The 20,124-nt window shown below is 38.0% G+C and overlaps 1 protein-coding gene across 2 annotated transcripts in view; it reads right to left on the reverse strand.

Annotated features, from left to right (window-relative positions):
* Positions 1 to 3,534: 3,534 nt before the first annotated feature.
* The window catches only part of PKN2 (protein kinase N2), a 54,033-nt gene continuing 37,443 nt past the window's right edge, over positions 3,535 to 20,124 (reverse strand). For both annotated transcript variants that reach the window (XM_040564814.1, XM_040564815.1), the window contains exons 5-22: positions 19,628 to 19,773; positions 19,325 to 19,538; positions 16,438 to 16,623; positions 16,016 to 16,125; positions 14,536 to 14,679; positions 14,322 to 14,397; positions 13,823 to 13,997; positions 13,434 to 13,563; positions 12,885 to 13,021; positions 12,711 to 12,786; positions 12,536 to 12,627; positions 11,386 to 11,562; positions 10,672 to 10,734; positions 10,514 to 10,590; positions 9,071 to 9,213; positions 7,694 to 7,801; positions 6,017 to 6,097; positions 3,535 to 5,936 (exon numbers count right to left, since the gene is read on the reverse strand). In XM_040564814.1, the coding sequence (XP_040420748.1) occupies positions 5,733 to 5,936; positions 6,017 to 6,097; positions 7,694 to 7,801; positions 9,071 to 9,213; positions 10,514 to 10,590; positions 10,672 to 10,734; positions 11,386 to 11,562; positions 12,536 to 12,627; positions 12,711 to 12,786; positions 12,885 to 13,021; positions 13,434 to 13,563; positions 13,823 to 13,997; positions 14,322 to 14,397; positions 14,536 to 14,679; positions 16,016 to 16,125; positions 16,438 to 16,623; positions 19,325 to 19,538; positions 19,628 to 19,773 (2,339 nt within the window). In that variant the 3' untranslated portion in view covers positions 3,535 to 5,732. The remainder of the gene's footprint in view (positions 5,937 to 6,016; positions 6,098 to 7,693; positions 7,802 to 9,070; positions 9,214 to 10,513; positions 10,591 to 10,671; positions 10,735 to 11,385; positions 11,563 to 12,535; positions 12,628 to 12,710; positions 12,787 to 12,884; positions 13,022 to 13,433; positions 13,564 to 13,822; positions 13,998 to 14,321; positions 14,398 to 14,535; positions 14,680 to 16,015; positions 16,126 to 16,437; positions 16,624 to 19,324; positions 19,539 to 19,627; positions 19,774 to 20,124) is intronic.

The following is a 20,124-nucleotide window of genomic DNA, read 5'->3' on the forward strand; positions in this document are numbered from 1 at the left end:
GCTTTGCTTCTCTGAATTTGTAATGACAAAACAGGCTTAGTTTTGGTTGAATTCCTGGCAACTTTGTTGTGCTTGGTATTGTACAAAGGAAGATCAAAAATATTTCTGATACTGCTGTTCGATGTCCTGACATGTCTTTTTGCCTTGCAGTCCGGCTGGCCAGTGGTTAAGCTTTTGGCACTGTTATATTCTACTTGAGCACTTAACTCTTGTGAAATGATGCACCAGATGCTAAGAAGCGAAGGCCAGAAGTTACTCGGTCCTTCCCAAACTGTAATAGCTTTGAAAACTAGCTGCCTCTTGACAGTGTTCCTTTTGTGTGCAAAGCAACAAATGTCCTTAACTGGGAGTCTTCTGGTTCCTGAACTAATTTTGCCTCACAGGTGCAAATTCATTTTAATTTCCAAAATGAACAGCTGAGGGGTCAGCTTGCTTCACATCTGGTCCTAAGCCATCTGGAGGGAGGGCTTTGTGTCCAAAGCGAACAGCACCGATTGTCAACAGCCCGTGTTTTCCTGGTGGTTTGGTTTAAATCCTGTTCTGCCAAGCAAGACTACTGAAACATGGCAGCTCACCGTTTTTTCTTAAAGCACAGAGGCACAGTTGTTTTACAGCACCAAGGCGGTTGGTTGCAGTCATGAAAAATGATCGTGGTGCAGATGTGTAAGGTGGCGTTCCTGTTCGGAGGGTTCTAATGTAATCTATTTCCTTAACCTTGGTTGCAGCTTTTCCTGTTACCTGGGCTTTCCTGGTCTTGGTTTTCGATACTTCTGCTGTCTCCTTTGTGGGAGCAGGTGTGACGCTTTGAGCGGACGTGGTCCTGCCTTAAGCGCGCTGTTAGAGCTTGGAAATGCAGAGATGAAAGGCCTCTGACAGTGAGTGTACTTTTCCTGAAACCTTACGTTTATGATAATGCTCTTATTTGAAATGCTTTCAGGTATTATGAATAAGCAGTTGACACGTGAGGGGTGAGTGCAGTTTGTTACATACAGCAGAAGCTGTCTGGATTGAAATTCAGAATGGAATATAGCAGATAGAGGCAGGGATACGCTGTCCTGGCTGGGCCCTGCCTCTTCCAGCACTTGTGCAAGCGGTTCGTGTGCCTTCTGTGATGTGGAGATGGCACTGACTGCAGCCTGAAGAGGTGTAATGAGGAATATGCTTGAAGGGGCTGTATATTCTGGGAGAACAGTTACTTCTTATCCCAATAGACTAAGCTTGATGTATAGCATTTTAGGGGAGAAAAAATCATACAACTTTGAATTCATTTTGGGGCAGTTACGAACACTTTAGTAAGCTGCTTTAATGAAGTTAAGAAACTTGTCTTCTCTCACAGAAGCCTCTCCTTCAGGAATGAGCTCTTTGTGTTCCTGGCTGTTCACCCTCAGCGGTTCTCAGTGCAGGGAAAGGTGCAAGCTGCTGGAGACAAGGTTTCTGTTCTGTAAGGAAGCTCTGTGGCTTCCGGGAGCTCTGCTGCACTCTTGTAGCTGTTGTAATCGCCTCTGACCTCTGGAGCTGTGACGCCTTGCCCTGCAGTCGCAGGCCTTATACTGACGGGTGAGACTTCCTCTTCTGGGTTTTGGGCCATGCAGTGCTTCAGGATGCTCTGTGGGTGAGTTCTTCCAAGGCCTTCAGCTGGAGAACAGGCTAACGTTGCCTCTGCTGGTGAAAGGGAGGTGTGTTCTTACCTTGTGTCAATTGGAAATGTATAAACAGAGATGATCGAGGCTATAGCCCCAGAAGCTGAGAGCAGGTTTGGTCCAGCAGAGACTGCTGTTAATAGTCACAAATTGGAAGCCTCCGATCATTTAAAGGCAGCTTTGGTCTGGGCAGTAGTCATAGCTCCTTGAAAAAGCACTCTCTAAATGTCTGGTGGCATCTTAAATCTCCTTAATGCCACAAGTGATAGCTATATCTCTTCTGATTGAGTTTAAACTTTACATATGTCCCTGGGGCAAGCTACCATACTTTGTCATGTGTTTTATTTAGGTCAGACGCTTCTTGCTTTTGAAGAGGGACTCAGTTGCTGTGAGCTGGACTGGTGGTAGATGGACGTGAAGCTGAAGAGATGCTGTTCCGTGAGAACCTTTCTCCTGGGACTTGAGCTGTCGTGGTAGGCTCAGTGCCCCCTTAGGCTGAGGTGCAGCACAGGAGCCAGCTGGCTCCATGTGGTAACTCGGTAGATGGAGAATAGGCAGATGTGCTTGCTTGTCTGCCTTTTGCTGTTAAGGCCACAGCCACAGGCCGTCTTCCTCCAGGAACTGCAAGCAGTGAGTAATGCTGATTTTCCAGGAACAGCAAAAAGAGCCTATTATTGGGGTGCCAGAGACTTCCTGGTGGACAACCTGAGTACTGAGCAAAACACGGAAGGTGACCACTTGCTCAATGATGAGGCTGCTCTCTCCCTATTTCCTGAATAAAAGTGTCAAGTGAAAAGGCTAGTGGGGGTGGGTGGCAGGAAGAGCCACTCTATGATGGCATAGCGGGAGTGGTGACTGTTTGGTGGTGTGCTTCTGAGCTGGGTGTTTCCTGTTAGTGGGAAGAGTCATGGCACCTCAGCAGCCTGATTTGGGCGCATTCCCAGGTGCAAAGGGTGCTGGCTCTGAGCACTTCCAGCCTGCTAGCTAACTACCTTGTATTACCAAAGCCAAGCCTGTATGATGAGCAGAGCCTGAAGTGCAGGCAAGGAGGCCAACTGCAGGTCGGGGCGTTGGTAGGCTTTGGGTTCTCTGCTAAGAAGTACAGGTGGTGGCTGTGGGAAGCTGGTCCTGCGGGGAGCCTGGGATGACACAGGCGAGCTGAAGGACTGGATTCAACCCAGACAACAAAGGACAGGGCCTGGTATCTTTAGGTGCTTCCTATTTTAATTGAACTGCAATTTAGACTATTTAAAACTCCCTGTAATCTTCATTTGGATCCAGCCCTTTCTGGAATGACTGCTTAGCTAAGTACTGAAGTTAGGTGGCTCTAAGTAGTAGCCTCATGAAACCTTAGCTTGTTCTTAAAAGTCGTAGAAAAGATTTATTCTCTAAACGAACTCAGAAAAGAAAGTTTCATTCTTGCTTAAAGAACAGGTTTACTGTGGGTTATGTGCAGGTTTTTGTTTGTTTACAGAGCTGCCCTATGTAATGGGGGGAAAAATAATGAAGAAATACCCAGGAGGGAGGGTTGTTTCCCACTGTCCTCAAAGGAAGCTTGTGAGGGAAGAAGGCCAAGCCAAGCTGGCCAACCTAATGTATGGGATCTTTTCCTGCTCTTCTCAGGACTGTTCACCCAAACAAGAGAAGATGACTTTCCTTCAGTTTGAAAGAAGGTATGTTCAGAGCTGGTCACTTACTCAGACTGAAAAAAAAAAGTGTGTGAAGTGTGTGTGGGGGGGCAGAGTACAATGAACTAGCCCTAAGAGACTAGTTTTCTGTAAGTCCCTTCCTGAGTGCAAGTTCTTTTCTGAAGTTACCTGTAGAAAAAAAACATGACTTGTCACTTCAAGAAACAGCAAAATCATGTTTGGGACACAATTTACAAATTACTCTATTTAAAACTTTAATTTGTGATATTAATGACTGCAAAACACTTAAAATGACATTGTTAAAGGCACATTTCATTTTAATGCATAGTGTACCATTCTAAAATATCCTAATTTCCTTACAAAGTGCTTGAGCAGCCACATACAGATAAAGTATAGCAAAATATATTTACAATCTAGGGTTTAAAATCTTAATCTGCCTAAAAATATTTAAAAAACTACAGAGATAAAATTAGTGCTTTCTTTCAGCTTAACTGGGTGAACATACCCTGCCATCTAATTTTTTTTTTAGTGATTTACTTAGATTTAAAAAAAAGATTTCTGTACAAGATGTAGTTACAAAAAGGTATTTTTCAGGATACTTTCATAAGTGTTAAGCACCCTGTTAGATGCTCATATATATATTTGGGAACCAAAAAGGGGTAAGCTGACTGTACCTCAAAAGTATTTAGCATTTAGTTTCCACTTGATATAGGAACATAACTTGTTTCTTATTTATTAGAATTTGGAAAGAAGTAATGCTGAAAAGTTCACGCCTTCTTCCTGACATGATTTGTAGAGCTGGTGAAGATGCCTTCCTGCTTCCTAGGGTGGGGCAAGCCTGATTTAGAACCACTACCCCTTTTTTCCTTAAGCCTTTCTTCTGCCTGACCCTGCAGGTCTGTCCAGCATCATGATTTTAAACAACCACCTTAGTGTTGCACACTCAAGTGGTTTCCATTTTTCCTTTGAATGAATAGAATTAGGGATTTTGAATTCGAGTGCTGATTCTCACTGTCTTAGCTGACCAACAGCAAATTCCTGGCTAGGATGCACCTGTGAGATTGAATACACAAACTCTGAATGGTGTGAGAGCTAAGGACAGCATGGAAAAATTTATTTTCTAAGAACTCATATTTGCCTGCAGAACACCAGGTGCCAAAAACAGATCTTGGTTTCCAAGTACACACAGTGTCCGGTCTAAATTGTTTTCCAACTTTTGAGGTACAGCTTTAGTGTTAGGAAGTTTATAAAATATACAGTTTTTATCAAAAATATTTATACATTCTGTTACAACATATTGCTTTTACCCTTGGTAACTGCCAATCTAAGTTCTGGAGTTCAGTGGCCTAAAGGTATACGAATATTTTTTTCACTCGAGTTCTATGTTGTTCACATGGCCACTGTGCAAAATTAATGAAGTGGTATAATTAAATTACTTGCCTGGACATAAGAATACATTACAACTTCCAAATATACATGTTCACAGCATGTATACATTGAAAATCCTTATGTTTTCTAAAGGTGATGATTTGTACAGCAGATACAGGATGATCTAGGTGGTTAAATACAGAATGGTTAACTTATCTGTCCACTGCAGGAGTGGAAAAGGCGCAAGTTTGAATATAGAAGTGGATGGGCTTGGGAAATGCATATGCTTTGCTCTTTGTAGTTAGACTGAGCAACATCCTTGTTACATTCTTCATTTCAACCAGGGCTTTAAGCCATGCTTAAAAAGCTTGAAGGCAGAACTGTTTGGCAAGTGGCTTTGGTAAACTTCCTGGGTTTTTCCTCAATTTTTCTTTTTAATGGAAGCACTTACACTGTTGTTATCTCAGAGGCAAGGCATTTAACATTTTTCCTAATAAATACCATAGAAAATTTATAAAACAAGGCATAGCTGTTCTCAATACCGTTATTTTAAGAACACAAGAGGAAAGTGTACATAGAAATGTGTAGTTTTATAGACTGCACAAGATAATATTTAACTGAAATCGTTTGCCTTCTCCAGATAGAACCATGTTCTGTGCGAGTGTCATCAGTATCCCAAACTTCTATTTCATGTGGCTGAGTAGAGTTAAGTGATTACCTAGCTCAAAGTCTGCTTTTCCCACTTAAGGCAGATACTTAAAAAGCAATGTAATCTGCCATAGAAAAGTGAGAGAAAGTACAGATCCAAGTGTGCCCATGTGTGGGAAGCTCAATACGGCCTGGATTCACCCACTCAGCTTAAGAACTCCATAGACCTGCTTTCCAGTGCTCAGATAAAAAACAATATACAAAGAGGCCACTCTTCACAAGAGTGTTAAAACAGTACTTAAAAGGGTCTTCATGTGATTTAAAAAAAAAAGCTACAGGTGGCACAGAGAGCAATTGAAGGGTTGGTATTCTTCTGAGAGAGGCATTCTTGTGAGCCAGTCAGCTAGGATTTCACAGTGTCTAGAAGTTAACACCAATCAGCAATGTAATCAAAATCTCTGAACATTTCCTGCTCTTCTTCAGAAAGTATCCTTGGTTCCCGAGGTGGAGTGAGGATAGGTGCTTCAGAGGTAAATTCGTCATCGAAATTACTAACATCTTCTCGTCCTCTAATGGTGGGTACAAAAGGGGGCTTCACTTTCTTGGCCAGTAAAGCATTCCAATCTATTAGCTGTAAAATAAACCAACTGATGTTTAGTTTCCCATCTCTACTCGCTAATGTCCTCAGAACTAACACTAGCTTGTACTCACCCGGAAGAAGTGATGCTTTTTCACGTCCTCAGCATCTTTCTCTCCAGCTCCAAGACGCCGTTCTGGATTTCTTCGTAGCAGCTGACAAAACATGCGATATTTTAGTGTGAAAGTTCATGGGTAATGCTACTGTGTAAGAGTCGATACCAAGACTGGATGGACAGTGACGTTCATACTGCCTGACCTATGAAAAACTCTTGGTCCTCCAAAGAAAGGTGAGGACAAAGCTGTAGACAGAGCCAGCAGTGCTCTTTTAAAGACACCCGGATCTCACAGCAAGATTCCACAAGCAGCCTAGCTCTGAACATGTACTGAGCAGATTCACCTGTCTTACTCTGCAAATATGTACTGCATCTTAGTACCTGAGGTAATCTGTGGGACTAGCGTTCAGCACAGAGATACTAAATCTGATTTCTGCTGGAGAGGACATAGAATCTATATAAGCTAGTATTTCAGCTTGCTTGGCTCAAAAGAGAGACTAGGCTGTTGTCTGCTGTGTCCAGCTATTTCATAGCAGTTGATTTACCAGGAGAGGGGTGGATACTGCTTTACACACCCAGCCAAATACAGCAGTTTTCTAGGTAGCCTCTACTTGAGGCTACCTCGTCACTGTGGTCTTTTTCCACAATGGAATCAAAGTAACGTGAAATTGTAGGCAAAGGGCCCCATGAAAGCCCACTATTTGAGAGTATAGGATTGGCTCAGATGAGAACAGTACACAGAGATAAACCTAGTAAACTGTAAACACAACGTTCACTGTGTGCGCATTCTGGGTGCAGTGTAGCAGTATTCTCTCCACATGCCAATGTAGATAGAGGCACTTCAAGATAAAACTACCTTTTTCCAGTACTGCCTTAAAGCTGTATTCTTTTTCCTTACTCTAGAAAAACAATCTGAAAGGAAGCACTCATTTTGAGCTATGTTTATGCTCTAACTTTAATAATAAGTAACAGTAGTTACTGTGACATGCTTTAACTTTAATGCTGCTTCACATTGCTGAACTGGGTGCTAGACCGACAATATTCAGTGGCTTAAGCAAAGAGACTGCTTCCCAAGACTTGAAACCCTCCCCAGGAAATGCCTTTCCATCAACTGAGATAAGCCTCTGAGACTTCTAAAGATGATGTCTGAAGCTAGTAGAGACATTACAATAAGGAATAGCACTAATAAAAATCAAAAACAGCCTATCTTTGCCAAGAACAGAGCTGTAGATGCCACGTGTATAGAGTTCCCTACCCCAGTTGGAATGAAACCAAAAAGAGTTAGTTAGAAAGTCTTTAAATTAAAATGTTCATGTGACTACGTTAATCTACCAAGCAAGTCAATGCAGCAGTGTTCTGCTAGAAAATGAAACTGGAACTTCTCTAGTTAGAGATGATGTTGAAACTTAGTTCAGGGAGAAAATAGATCTTAGCATTTCACATTTCAAAAAGAAAAACTTGCTCCTGAATAATTAAGTGAAATGGCATTGACATTACGTTTAAGGCAAAAAAAAACGGTGATAGGCAGCATGGCACAGCATAAATGAAGCAAGCCTGAAATTTAATTGTAGAAAAGATTGTCGCATATAGGTTCTTAAGAGTACTTTGTTCTCTATAAGAGTGATTAATTTTCTTAAGGTAGGAGACAAAACAGGGTCAGAGGGGAATACTGTAATGTTTTTTATTACTTTCTTACCCGTCTCATTATAGAGATGGCTTCTGTGGACAGAAAGCGTGGATATCGTACTTCATCATTTACAATACTGTCAAACACCTCTTCTTCATCATCTCCAGGGAAAGGAGACTATAATGTAAGTAATAAAAACCCCACAACTATTAAACAGGCTTAAAAATCATTTATAATTTAAAACAAGATATTCAGCTGACAACTTGGAGTTAGACTCCCTAAAATTAAACTTTCCTTTGTCCCAGAAATATACAGTCCTTTTTCATAAGGAAGAGAGCAAAGTCATTACCTTCCCCCCTTCTTTTTTTAATTAAAGGAGTATGCTTTAAAGTGTACTTTTAAAAGCAGTAAAACCTAGAAGTAGTATCTTTTTGAACTCTGACACGAGATGTACAGGAAATGTGGAAGGCCTCTATTAGCTCTTCTTTGAGACAAGTAACAAGTGGAAGACTTTATTTTTGTAATACCTCTAGCATGTGATAGCTTAAGAACAGAAACTACTATAAGGTGGCTTGAAAGTTGCAGCCCACACTTTTTCTTTTTTCCCCCCCTTAAACCTGAAAGGAGTTACCATCTTTGTTATCATCAACAAGATGAAAATGGAGATATCATGGAGATACTCTAGAAAACAGACCAGGAGGCCAGGCTATGTATGCATTAATAGTAAACAACTGAGTAGTTATTTACCATCCCATTTACACAGAACTGGGGCATTCTGTTTTAGTGCACGTGCAATTCCAATCATAAGTAACTTTGCATTTGGCATAATCTTTCACTACTATCCAGTTCTATGAATTAAGGTTTACGTGCATTCAAGCTGCATGAGTTAAGGAGTTGGTTTTCTCCCCTAGAACATTTGAAAGCAGAAGCCTGCTATAAGCTGTGTGCATCCAAATTTGACAATAACAAACAAGGAAACTGAAATCAAAGTTAGGATTGCTGTGCCCTGCATGCTGGAAACTGAGCTCCCCCAATCCAGATGTGCTATTTTCTTGTTTAGAGTCACTGGCATTAATATACTATTACCATCATTTGATTTTAAGGCATAATGATGTAATTAGAAGCAAAACAAAAAAATCTAGAGGTTAAGTCTTGGACCAACTATGACTCATTCACTTCCACAGCAGCTGGTAACTCACGCCCCCGACATGACTAATCGATATCTATCTGATACTAGCTACTATAATGCTATAAAGAGCTGCTCAGAATTTATTCCTACTTTATGAAATTAAAATGCTCACAGTAAAACTAGGTATGCCTACGCATACTGTATATTGATATAACTATGGTATATAGGGGCATATTAAATGTTGACAGGATGATAGTTTTGTAATATTTTAACATATATTTGTCTTATGACTGTGTTGTATCTTTACTAGAACTTACCTCACCCACTAGCATCTCATAGATAAGTACACCAAGACCCCACCAGTCTACAGCTCTTGTATAGGAAGTTTCTGTCAGCACTTCTGGAGCAAGAAATTCTGGTGTGCCACAGAATGTGCTTGTTCTGTCTCCAAATCCCATTCCTGAAAGGTTACAATTAATGAAAAGCAAGCAGTATTTTCTGCAAGTCCACAAACTATTCCTTCAGCAAGTAAAACCTAACACAACTTCAGCAAAGTGATACTGAGGTTCCATGGTCTGTCTCAGTTACCTCAGTCTAAACGAGGTATATAAAACATTTCCCCCAACTCTTCTCTCTCATGCCCTTGTTCCAAGTGTGCTTCAATATAAGCTTCTCTGTCCCTATACAATGAGCCAAATCAAGCCTCCAATTACACTTCTGTCACCCAGTTATCATTGCTTGGAAAGATGCAAGCAATCTTATGCAATGTTTTTATTAGCTTGTACAGGAAAATGTGGTACCCTAGTTCAGTCAAACACGCCTATTGCAGATCCTTCTGCAATGGCAAGGCTACCCACAGTAAAGTAAAACACAGAGTGCAGTGAAACGACCTGGAGCAAAATAAGCCCTGTGCAAGAAAGGCATAGTTAGAAACAGCACCACAAGCACTGATGTGCCACTATGTGCGTGGAGGTGCTATGGAGCGCTTAAGAAAACCATTTATAGTAGCAGTCAGTAAACTAAAGAGCTTTCTTGGTCCTCGTTTCCTTTCATCATTTGTGGAATTTGTAGCTGAAGTCACACAACTTGCCCTAGGCTGTTAAAAGCAATAATCATGTTTGACCACCTACCAAATTTATGGAATTCCTCTCCCTCTTAGGCTAACTAAAAGAGAAATATTTGGGAGACAGGCTATACACATTGGAGAAGGAAATATACCTTGTCAGATCTTCCCTCCCCATATCCTCCAATGGGGTTTGACAAAGGCACTTTCCTCAACACAGAAAAATCCTTTATTTTGTCTTATTTGAAAGGTAGTTGCCAGTAGCTGGATGCTTGAGAGTTACTTTCTAGCATCTAAGCTTCCCTTTTGGGATAAATTTCTCATTTTTAGCTATAGTATATTTAGCCTGTCATTTCTATATACTTATATGCAACTATTTGAGAGTAAAGAAAAACAGACCACTGTAAAAGTTGAGGTGTGGATTGATTTCATTGTCAACTTAGCTTTAGAATGAAGAAAATTATTTAAGAGTCAGAATAGGTGTTCCTCACAACTGAGATTAAAAAAAGGCTATGCTCAGATGTTCTTGGTATTTTCCCCACTAAGGAACTTCCTTTCATCTCCCCATGTGTACAATCAGAGATGTATTTTTCCTTCTATATACATTTGGCAGTTCACAAATCTCACAGAACAGTCAAGAGCAAGTGAGATGACAGAACTTTCCTAGGAATAAAGAAAGAAATTTAAGAGCCATTACCTTCTTTGCAAAGACCAAAGTCAGCAATTTTCACAAAGCCTTCTGTGTCCAGCAGTAAGTTATCCAACTTCAAATCTCTAAATGAATATTCGAGAAATTTTTTTTAGTGCTATTCAGAATAGCTGAAACTCCTCTGAAATGCATCAATCACTACTTACCTATATACTATTTTGTGCTCGTGTAAATACTGAAGTCCAAGAACAACGCACGCAGCATAGAATCTGTTGAAAAAGTTGAAATGTAAAGATTTAATGGATTCTAGTCCTGCTTTTCAGAATGCGAAGCTCATGGTAATTTATCCTTTATTAGCCGTCCTCTGAAGATTATACTTTTTGCCTTTTCAGCTACAGATTAGAATCATTAAGGTTGGAAAAGACCTCCAAGATCATCTGGTTCAACTGTCCCCCTACCACTAATACTACCCACTACAGTAGCTTTATAGATGGTCAGGATTTTAAAGTCAAATATCAAAAGCGTTTAAACTTGCAGCTTTCAAGCTGGAAGGTAAGTTTTCTTGTAGTGTTCACTGCCATGCCACTGAAGAATTTCTAATTTGTCTTACTCCTTTTTTTGGCCTTGCCTGTTATTTTAATTATGATTTTGAATTTGTAATATAATCTTTACCAAAAAAAATATTATAAACATTAAATGTCTGTATACCATTTTTGCATTCAACTTAGATTCAGGTACTAAACCTGCATATGTATTTTTCTGATAAAATCAGTTAGAATCTTTGCCCTTTTAAAAACTGAACAGTATTTTCCGAAGTGACATAACACAGAGGTGTGTGGTGATGAATATTTCAGTTCTTGTTCACTGAAACAGAACAAAATGCCCTTCCATTAATGGCATAAAAAGGGATGGATACTCACACTGCTCTTGGTTCAGAGAAGACATCAGTATGAATGTGCATCATCAGATCCCCACCAGCAGCATATTCCATTACAAAGCAAACGTGATCTTTGGTTTGGAAACAAGCAAAAAGGTTCACCAGGAAGGGATGCCTTACACTATTCACAGTTTCAAATATTCGCTTTTCACACATCAAGCTGCAAACAGAAAAATCAGTAAAATTTAAAGCTGAATCCCAAACCACAGATCTTATGCTTTTTCCTCTATTCCTCGAAGATAAGAATACTTTTCCTTTTAGGAAAGAACTTTTAATACTTCCACACATAGTAAGTTGATGCCAGGATACTCAAGAAGTTGCATTTGTCTTTCACAAATGAAATAGGCAACCCAGTGTTTCACGAAGACTAAATCCTGCTAGTTCTCCTTCCAAATCAGAATGCATCAGTATCATGTGGCATTAGCATTAATCCATTTTTATTTTAACTGTGTATAATATATAGTCAAAAAAAGAGTAATGATATTACAGATATCTGTCTACAATCATTCCCGATTATTTCTCTGTAAGCCAGCTGGTTAATTTGTAGCTTATTCTTAATACAGTTATCTGTCTTCCTGCAATTCAAATGAAAACAGTGATTATTAAACAGCTGTAAAAGCATCTTCTTGCATTGAACCTAGACAGTTTTCTACCTGCCATTTCACTTCCAGACAGAGTAAGATCGTAGTTCTTGGGCAAAGAGATTAAAAACATAATAGTGGTGTATACATGGGACTTAAGGCAAAATATGATGGACAGAGTATGACGGTATGTTACAGGTTGAGAAATACCATCATATGTTTCTGCCAGCAAAGAAAACAGTCACTGTCCTCCTGGAATGTGATGGAAGTCTATAAAACAAGTAATTAGAAGTAATGATTACAAGAGAATCTGAATGGATGAAAAAATTAAAAATACAGGCATGGTAAGACGGGCACTAAAATAACCAGTACTGCTTTCTCTTTGCCCCAGAACAAAGGCTAAGGGTCTGTAACAGCCAACTGTGCAGGAAGATGACTTGTTTTGCTCTTTCATGGAATTTAACTACCAGTTGGTAGGGCTTACACGTGTGTTGCATGCAGAAAGAAAGCAATTGATTCAGGTAATCCACGTATTAAATTTTACAAACTGACCTGTCTACTTCATCACGAGCGACAATATCTCCTTTCTTTAAGGCTTTAATAGCGAACATCTCATTTGTGTTTTTGTATTCTGCCAGCAGCACCTAAAACAGAAGATAAGTGATTTAAGTCTTATATCTATTTTTTGATATAACCTTGACATTTGATATAGCCTTTTGACATTTACCTTTCCGAAATGTCCTCTACCCAGTACAGCACAACACCTGAAATCCTTCAGACTGAACTGAAATCTTTGTTGTGTTCTGTATAAAATAAATAAATAAACGTTAAAAAAAAAGTCTTCTAGTTTGTTAACTTTAACAAACATTCATAATCAACACTAAAAATATTGCATTTTTACCTTCTATCTTCAGGCTCTCGGACGTTGGTATATTTTATGTCTGAATGGGGAACATCAGGCTCACAGATTATTTCAGGCTGGAGTTTTGGAACAATACTATTTCTGCCATTTTCAAAATCAAAAGCTGTTACTTCATCCTGGAAGGAAAAATAAGTCAAAATTTAAAAGATCGCTAAAGTAAAAGGATGCAGAAATTCTTAACTCAGAAATTATCTAAGCTAAAACATTATACCTCAAGATGATATAGATAAGCAAGGTTTTAAACCTGTTCCTCCAATTATTCTGCCCTTTTTTAATAAAACCACTTTTTCCCTGAATACTCTGATGGATTTTATATTTTTTTTTCCTCGCGATGGAACCAAACAGTGACATGGGAAATTAAACACACCAACCATGGAAACAAGTAATCAGGGCATCCATAACTTACACATACAGAATTGTCTCAACAGGCAGCGTAACGCTGAAGTGCACAGGAATAAGTCCATCATAAAGATACCAATATTACAACCTCGTTAAACTATATAGCCCCAAATTCTTAAATTTACTTACCTGAGCTGGCATATCAGGAGCCTTCATCTCAGAGGAAGATTCACATATTTCACCAAGGGAAGATGCACGGGGTGGAGCAGGTGGAGGCTCAGGCTCAAGTTCAAAGTCCAATTTAGCTACAGGAGAGTCACTGGCAAGAAAATAAATAACTCCTCAGTATACAGCAAGGCAAGTTTTAATAATATGAAAACCAACTTAAAATCATGTTATTTGTATTTCTCCTAGAGCACATCTTGTGTGTGTTGTATGTGTATAAAATGGATGTCCGAAATAAAACAACGAAAAGTCTTCAGTCTCGCAGAATAAACGTATTTTATATACGTCAGTGTGTAAACATTTCGCCATTACTCTTGCTCCTAAAAGTACTTAAAAATGGTAGATATGCCTACCTGGCTGGCAGCGCTAGTTCAGGAATGCGTACATCAACCACTGGCACTGTAGCAGGCACTGGTGCTTGAGGGCTGAAGGTGCCAGAGTGATTCACTGTAGGAATAGCTCTTCTCACCAGCCTTCCCCAAGTGGCTATATTAATATTCATTTGAGGAGCTCTGAGAAATGTTTTGCCTGTGGATATTGTGAAAAAAGAAAGAGTGCAAGTAATTTCCTTACTTATTATGAAAAGCTATAATTAAAAACAAAAAAATCATATTCATTAGTTTATAGTTTATGAAGAACAAACTGAATTTGTCATATTCCTTAGCAATTCCTAATTATTCAGTATTAAATGCTAATACATAATAAGGAATTCTAAACCAAAACATTTCTAAGTGCAATACCAAATACATGATTATCAGCCGTTTTATTCACAGACGAACATTAAGTCTCACTAAAAAAATATCACAGGTATGTACAACTTTTAAGCTTTATGTATTTATATTAAACAATTACCTTGCTGTTTTGAAAAAATTTTCTTCTGCCTCTGGAGTTTTGGTCTTCTTTCAATAACTGGATTAAAAAATGTAACCTGCAGTTCAAATAATGCACATTATAATTTAAGTTTCAGAACAAAACATGTTCTTAAAATGTTTAAGAAAAAGTCTTAAACTATTTTGCAAGATAATAGCTACAAGTATGCCCAAGTGTTCTAATGAAACGTTCTTACCTCTGCAAACAGAGTGCCCTGGGGTTCGAGATAGAGACACATGCCATGTCGTTGGTTATCCAGAAAGTCTTCCAACCTCAGAAACTTCACTGCACACAGAGATCTCCAGTCACGCCAATAAACTGAGATTTCCAGTTCCCGTGACTATGACAGTAAACACACACAGGAAATTACTTCTTGGTAATTGTTCTGCAATAGTTACCTCTCCACAGTCATAAGATCTAATACCTCAAGGATCAAGATGTAAAGCTTTTACTTTAAAAAAAAAAAGTGTCAAGGCTAACTAACTGTACAGAGCAAACTCTCACTAGGATAATCACATTTTGCTTCAGTTCAAATGTGATATCCAGTGTCCAAATAAGAACTGTAAGTGTAAAACTCCCCAAAATAGAAGGAGAGTCACAAACACACATACTTTTTCAGTCAAACAAAAGTGCTAATTACATGCATCTTAGCTTAAGCTCCAGGAAGAGATTTTTAACTGTGTTTAGAAAGCTCAACTTTGCTAGTTTTCCATTTAATTAACAAGTATAAATTGCATTTCATGGCTGTACAGTGACACTTTTGTATCTGGCTATGCATCATGATGTAAGACTATACAGTATCTGTAGAAACACATGCATTTTTTTTTTTAATGTGGTCATGAAGAGGGGCCAAAAACTTTAACAAGAACTGCTTCTGTATCTTGCTGTTGGGATTCATGACATCTCCCTAAATTATAATTGCACAGGTAAAAGCAAGGAAGAACCAGAAATCTATAAAATCTATAGCCTCCTCTCTTGCTGGGAAAGTCCTCCAGTGGCAATCACCGCCTCATTCACATGAAAAGCTAAACCAGTTTTGAGTCACTTGCTCATGCTGAAGAAAAAAAGTCCTTGTATCCCCTTAAGATACTATGAGTATCAGGTATCTATAAAAAAATACTTAATTAAACCTACATAACAGAAATTCTCTTAAAAAGGTGTGTCAAGAAGAGCATCATTCTATATACTTAAGTCCATACAAATAACGTTTAAAGTTGTAGGAAACCAAATTCACTAACAGTGTTTATTGCTCCTGAAAAAGGAATCCATCTGCTTCACATGAGAACATGTGTATTATGGATAAATACTAAAAGTTCTACGATACAGCTTTCCCAAAATATCTAAACTCCATCAAATACGAGAATTTCCTGATAAAGAGAAGTTGATGATCTGAATAAAAATTTAAGCACCTTCATTACAGACTAAAGAGATGTTAAGTGTTATGTCTTACACAAAAATATTATGTCTCTTCACATGCCAGAAGAGGTAAAACTTGTAAAATGGCAACCCAGCAAATCAGCTTATCTCCAGGGAACTCCTTCTGTTAAGCACAGGAATACTTGCACATGTGAAATTTGCACGTAATCGCAACAACAGGAAAAAAATGATATAAAGCAACATGAGTCTAATCTACATAATCAACTACAGCTGTCAATGGAGTAAGACCACATCTTTACCCTGTCTAGTTCCAGTGTAAATTTCTGATCCCATGACTGATTGGAAATAGGTTTCCAGCTGGTTTGACCAACCACAGTGTTATCCAGCTTCAGTACAGCACAGACTTCATCTGTAAGTAAAGTACACAAACTCAGATTAAAACTATAAGAGGATTTTCTACAAACAAAAAAATCTTCAGTAGGTTTCCTTCAAAAAGAAAAAAAAGAAAAAGAAAAAAGTTCTCATATTTAATTGGTTCTTACGGGCATAATAGTGTGGGCTTTTTTTTTTTTTGTAATCCATCACAACATGACAGCTGAAGAAACAGCTATTTTTAAAGTCTCAAAACAACTTGGTATTTTTAATTAAAGATTACAGCATGCACATTAAAGCATAAATAAAAGATAAGCATGAAAATATGAGAAGTAAGAGTATACTGAACTGGACAAGTCGTCAGTTTTCAGAAGGTTTCTACTACTCCCACTTTTACTTTTACTGGTTCTGCTCATGAAAGATGATCTGGCTTCATTCGGACTCCAACCAGGTAGTGTAATCGAGGTGGCTTTTGATCGACCAGGGACATTTTCTAAAATGTCTTGGCAACCCATTAGCCTAACTTCCAGGGTACCTAGAACAGGACAAACAATTATTTGTCAGGAAAAAAAAAAAAAAAAAACTGTGCTCAAGTGTGCAAAATGAATGACTAATGACTGGTTTTATAGCAATAGCTCATATTCTAACCCCTGCTGGGTATAACAGAAATATCAGACAAAATCAAGAGATAGACCCAAGAAAGACAAACCTACTGAACATAAGCATTAAAAAAAAGGTCAAAAATGTTGGAGTCAACCTTCTAAAAGGAGCAACAGTTTACTACAATGCCACGAAATAAGTTTTTGTCCTATAATGTTAGCCTCTGAAATACTTTTCTCTTAGGAATCTTACTTACAACTTGAACCCAAGTCAGTTATGTCATTTTTTAAAATGAGAAGTTAAAAGTGATGGGTCTCCTTGCTGATGGGAGAGTATTAGTTTTTCCGTGAGCCTTACATAACCATGTAATACTGGATAAATCACTTAGATAATTAAAATGAACATATTGACTACTGTGACTACGCATTTGTTTAAGACAAATAAATCAAATTTGCCTGCTTGATGCTGAAGTCAAATAGGAGTTAGTATGTAATTTCCAATCATTGAATGGTTCTAACATGACTGAATCTGGCTTTATAAAAGCTGAAACAGGAAGCTACTCTTCAACTTTTTGAAACAGATGAGGTATAGAGGCTCAGTTTTAATTTGAAAGAGCTTCCTCCAGCAGTACAGAAGCATCTGAACATAACAGATGGTTTCAAGAATGGTAGGCTTACCTCATCCTGTAAAGATAGCATCTGTACAACTACGACATCACTAACAGGAACAAAGTTGACTATTAAAAGCAGTGAAATTAGTCAGTTCATAATCATATAGTCATCTAGAAACACAGCTCCTAGGATAATGCAGCTTCTATGGTAGATGTATGTAACTGCAAAACTTAGAAGTACTCTTTTGTAACAGAAACTTAAGTCAGACCTGACCTACAAATGGCCTGGCAACACTAAAGCCCACAGAACAGACACTGACAAAGCAGTTCGAGAAGAAATCCCATCTTGTAAGGAACTAACAATCATAAGCCACAGCTCTAAATATTATGCTATGAGGACATAATATAATCAAAAACATAGCAAAAGAGATGCTATTGGCTCCCAAAACAGGTTAAAAGGTAAAAGAAAACTTCATTCCAAATCTCTGCTTATTTTCCTAAGAATTTAATAAACAGAAAGGTCATAATCTTGTAAAAGGAGTGGATACATATCAGAAAGTCCTGTTAGTGCATTTTAAAAAGTATGACAGTAGCATTGATCTATTTTTCACAAAATGTTAGACACAAAATACAAAGACACTCTTCATTTAAATCCAGTTCAATACAAAGGCTCTTTGTGTAGCTAATAAGAAAGTGAAACCATTAAGAACTTTACAAGCATGTAGCTCTGTTCTGATATTTCCTATTAGAAAGTGCTAATATATATCCTAATATGTATCAGTTGATACTCTTTAAAGAGGAATTATTTATTACTATGATTATGTATTACAGGAAAAGACTAAAAAAAAGGCTGTTTTAAAACAAAGGCATGATATTTTGTGCCTGCCCATGGTTACTGATCATCTGAGGGGAATTTTTTTTTGTTAGATGGAATCTGCATCTTCACAAGGGCTCTTGTCTGAGGTTCTGATATTTTTTACCCTCTGTTACTCATCTTACTGAACCAAAATGTAAGACAGGTAGACTTCCTCCACTGTATTATTGTTGCAGCTTGGCAGAAGAGTTCCTCTTTTTTCTTTTAAAATATAACCTTATTTCAGAACTAAATTCTGATGTCAGTTATACACGTGTAAAGAGAGTTAGCATTTAAATTAGAGATTTTAGCAAACTTTCTCTGTTGGCAGTTAGTGTAAGAGTTGCATATACAACTTTTTAGGACACAAAACGAACATTACCTGTATAAATGATTCCTATGTGAACACTTATTAAATAAATTTAGTAAACCAACATACTCTCAAAGTGGTCAAAAGTATTTGCTTTTCTTTAAGAATATCAGAAGGTAAATATTTAAAAGCTTTGTTAAAGTATGTCTCATCTTTTAAAATAGTTTACTTCTAATGAAGGACAATAATTCCAAGTGAACCCAACTATGAAAAATTGTGTTACATCTTATAAATATGTTCCCTTGCAGTAAATTAAATCTACCCCAAAACAGGGGCGTTGACAGCCCTGTGCACTTTTGTTGGTTATATTTATAAACCAAAGAGGGAGATACTAAGTTTCTGGTAGCATAAATCACCTTCTAGGAAGCCAGTGTGGTCCAGGGAGTGGAAGGAAATATGGTACCTATTTCCAGTTCTGCCATACTAGGTACCATACTAGTGACCAGGGACAAGTCACTTAACCCTTTTGCACCACAGTTTCCCCATCTGTAAAATGGGGATAATGATACTTAACCACTTTTTAAAGTCCTTGATAATCTAAAGATAAAAAAAACAGTCAACGCTACTAGTATTATTCCCTAGTGACCTAACTTAAGGGCAGAACTTCACTTTTTTCCAACAGGATTAAAAAACAGTCAACAAATAAATCTAAAACTTTTCTGCATTTATTTTTTCTGCTTGAAAATTCTCAGTGCCTTAGTCTAGAAAAAGAACAATGAAGAATGTCCAGAAAGGCATCAAAGTTGGCACTAAAGACTTCTTTTAAACCATCTAAGAAAAATAAAAAGCTCCAGAAATCATACCTGTTAAAGCTGCTGGTTTGGACAGGGTACTGTATTGGTTCTGAGTAGATATTACGCTTTGACGGGGACTTAATGTGGGCGAAGAGACCAATGAAAGTTCCTCAATGATTATACCGCTTTTGGGATGGTTTTTAGGAAGTTCATTCAATCTCTGTTCCAGTGAGTACTTTAAGAGGTCCAACTTCTGACTTGATTCATTAAATCTTGCTTGTGCCTTTTTAAAATACAAAAATTAATTTTTTTTTTCCTTTCTTGAAAGAACATTTAAAGTAAATTTTCAGAAATTGTAATGACATAAATTACTTCTGAAAGTGCCTTTCTGTCGGTAACCTTCCCAGATCCAAGTAATTTCATCACATTTTTTGCACCTTCTGCTACAGCATACTCTATCCTAAAATGATGCCGTAACTCTTCCATTCGGAGTTCAAGAGGGCTTATTACAGGTTTTGCTGAAAAGAAATAGAAACAAACTTCATTGAAGACCATGCCCTTGTTTAATTTCTATATACTAACCCCTTCCCCATGCACACAGAGGAGGAAAAAAATGCAGATTTGGTAGACCAAGTAAAAGTATGTCATAAAAGCAACAGTAAAATGTTAAGCATCTGCATTTTGAAGAAATAAAGAAGTAATCAGGCCTCAGTCCAAAAACCAGATACTACTCCTTGAAGGGCTGTAATTGCTAGAAGATGCAAGAAATAGAAGATGTCATTAGGGGAGTTATGGGACAAATGCCTTTGTATGAAGCCAAACCTCCCTTACATCATTCATCTGGCAAGAAAGAGGTTTTGAGACTTACA

The sequence above is a fragment of the Cygnus olor genome, chromosome 8, assembly GCF_009769625.2.
Source record: "Cygnus olor isolate bCygOlo1 chromosome 8, bCygOlo1.pri.v2, whole genome shotgun sequence".
Classification (NCBI taxonomy): domain Eukaryota; kingdom Metazoa; phylum Chordata; class Aves; order Anseriformes; family Anatidae; genus Cygnus; species Cygnus olor.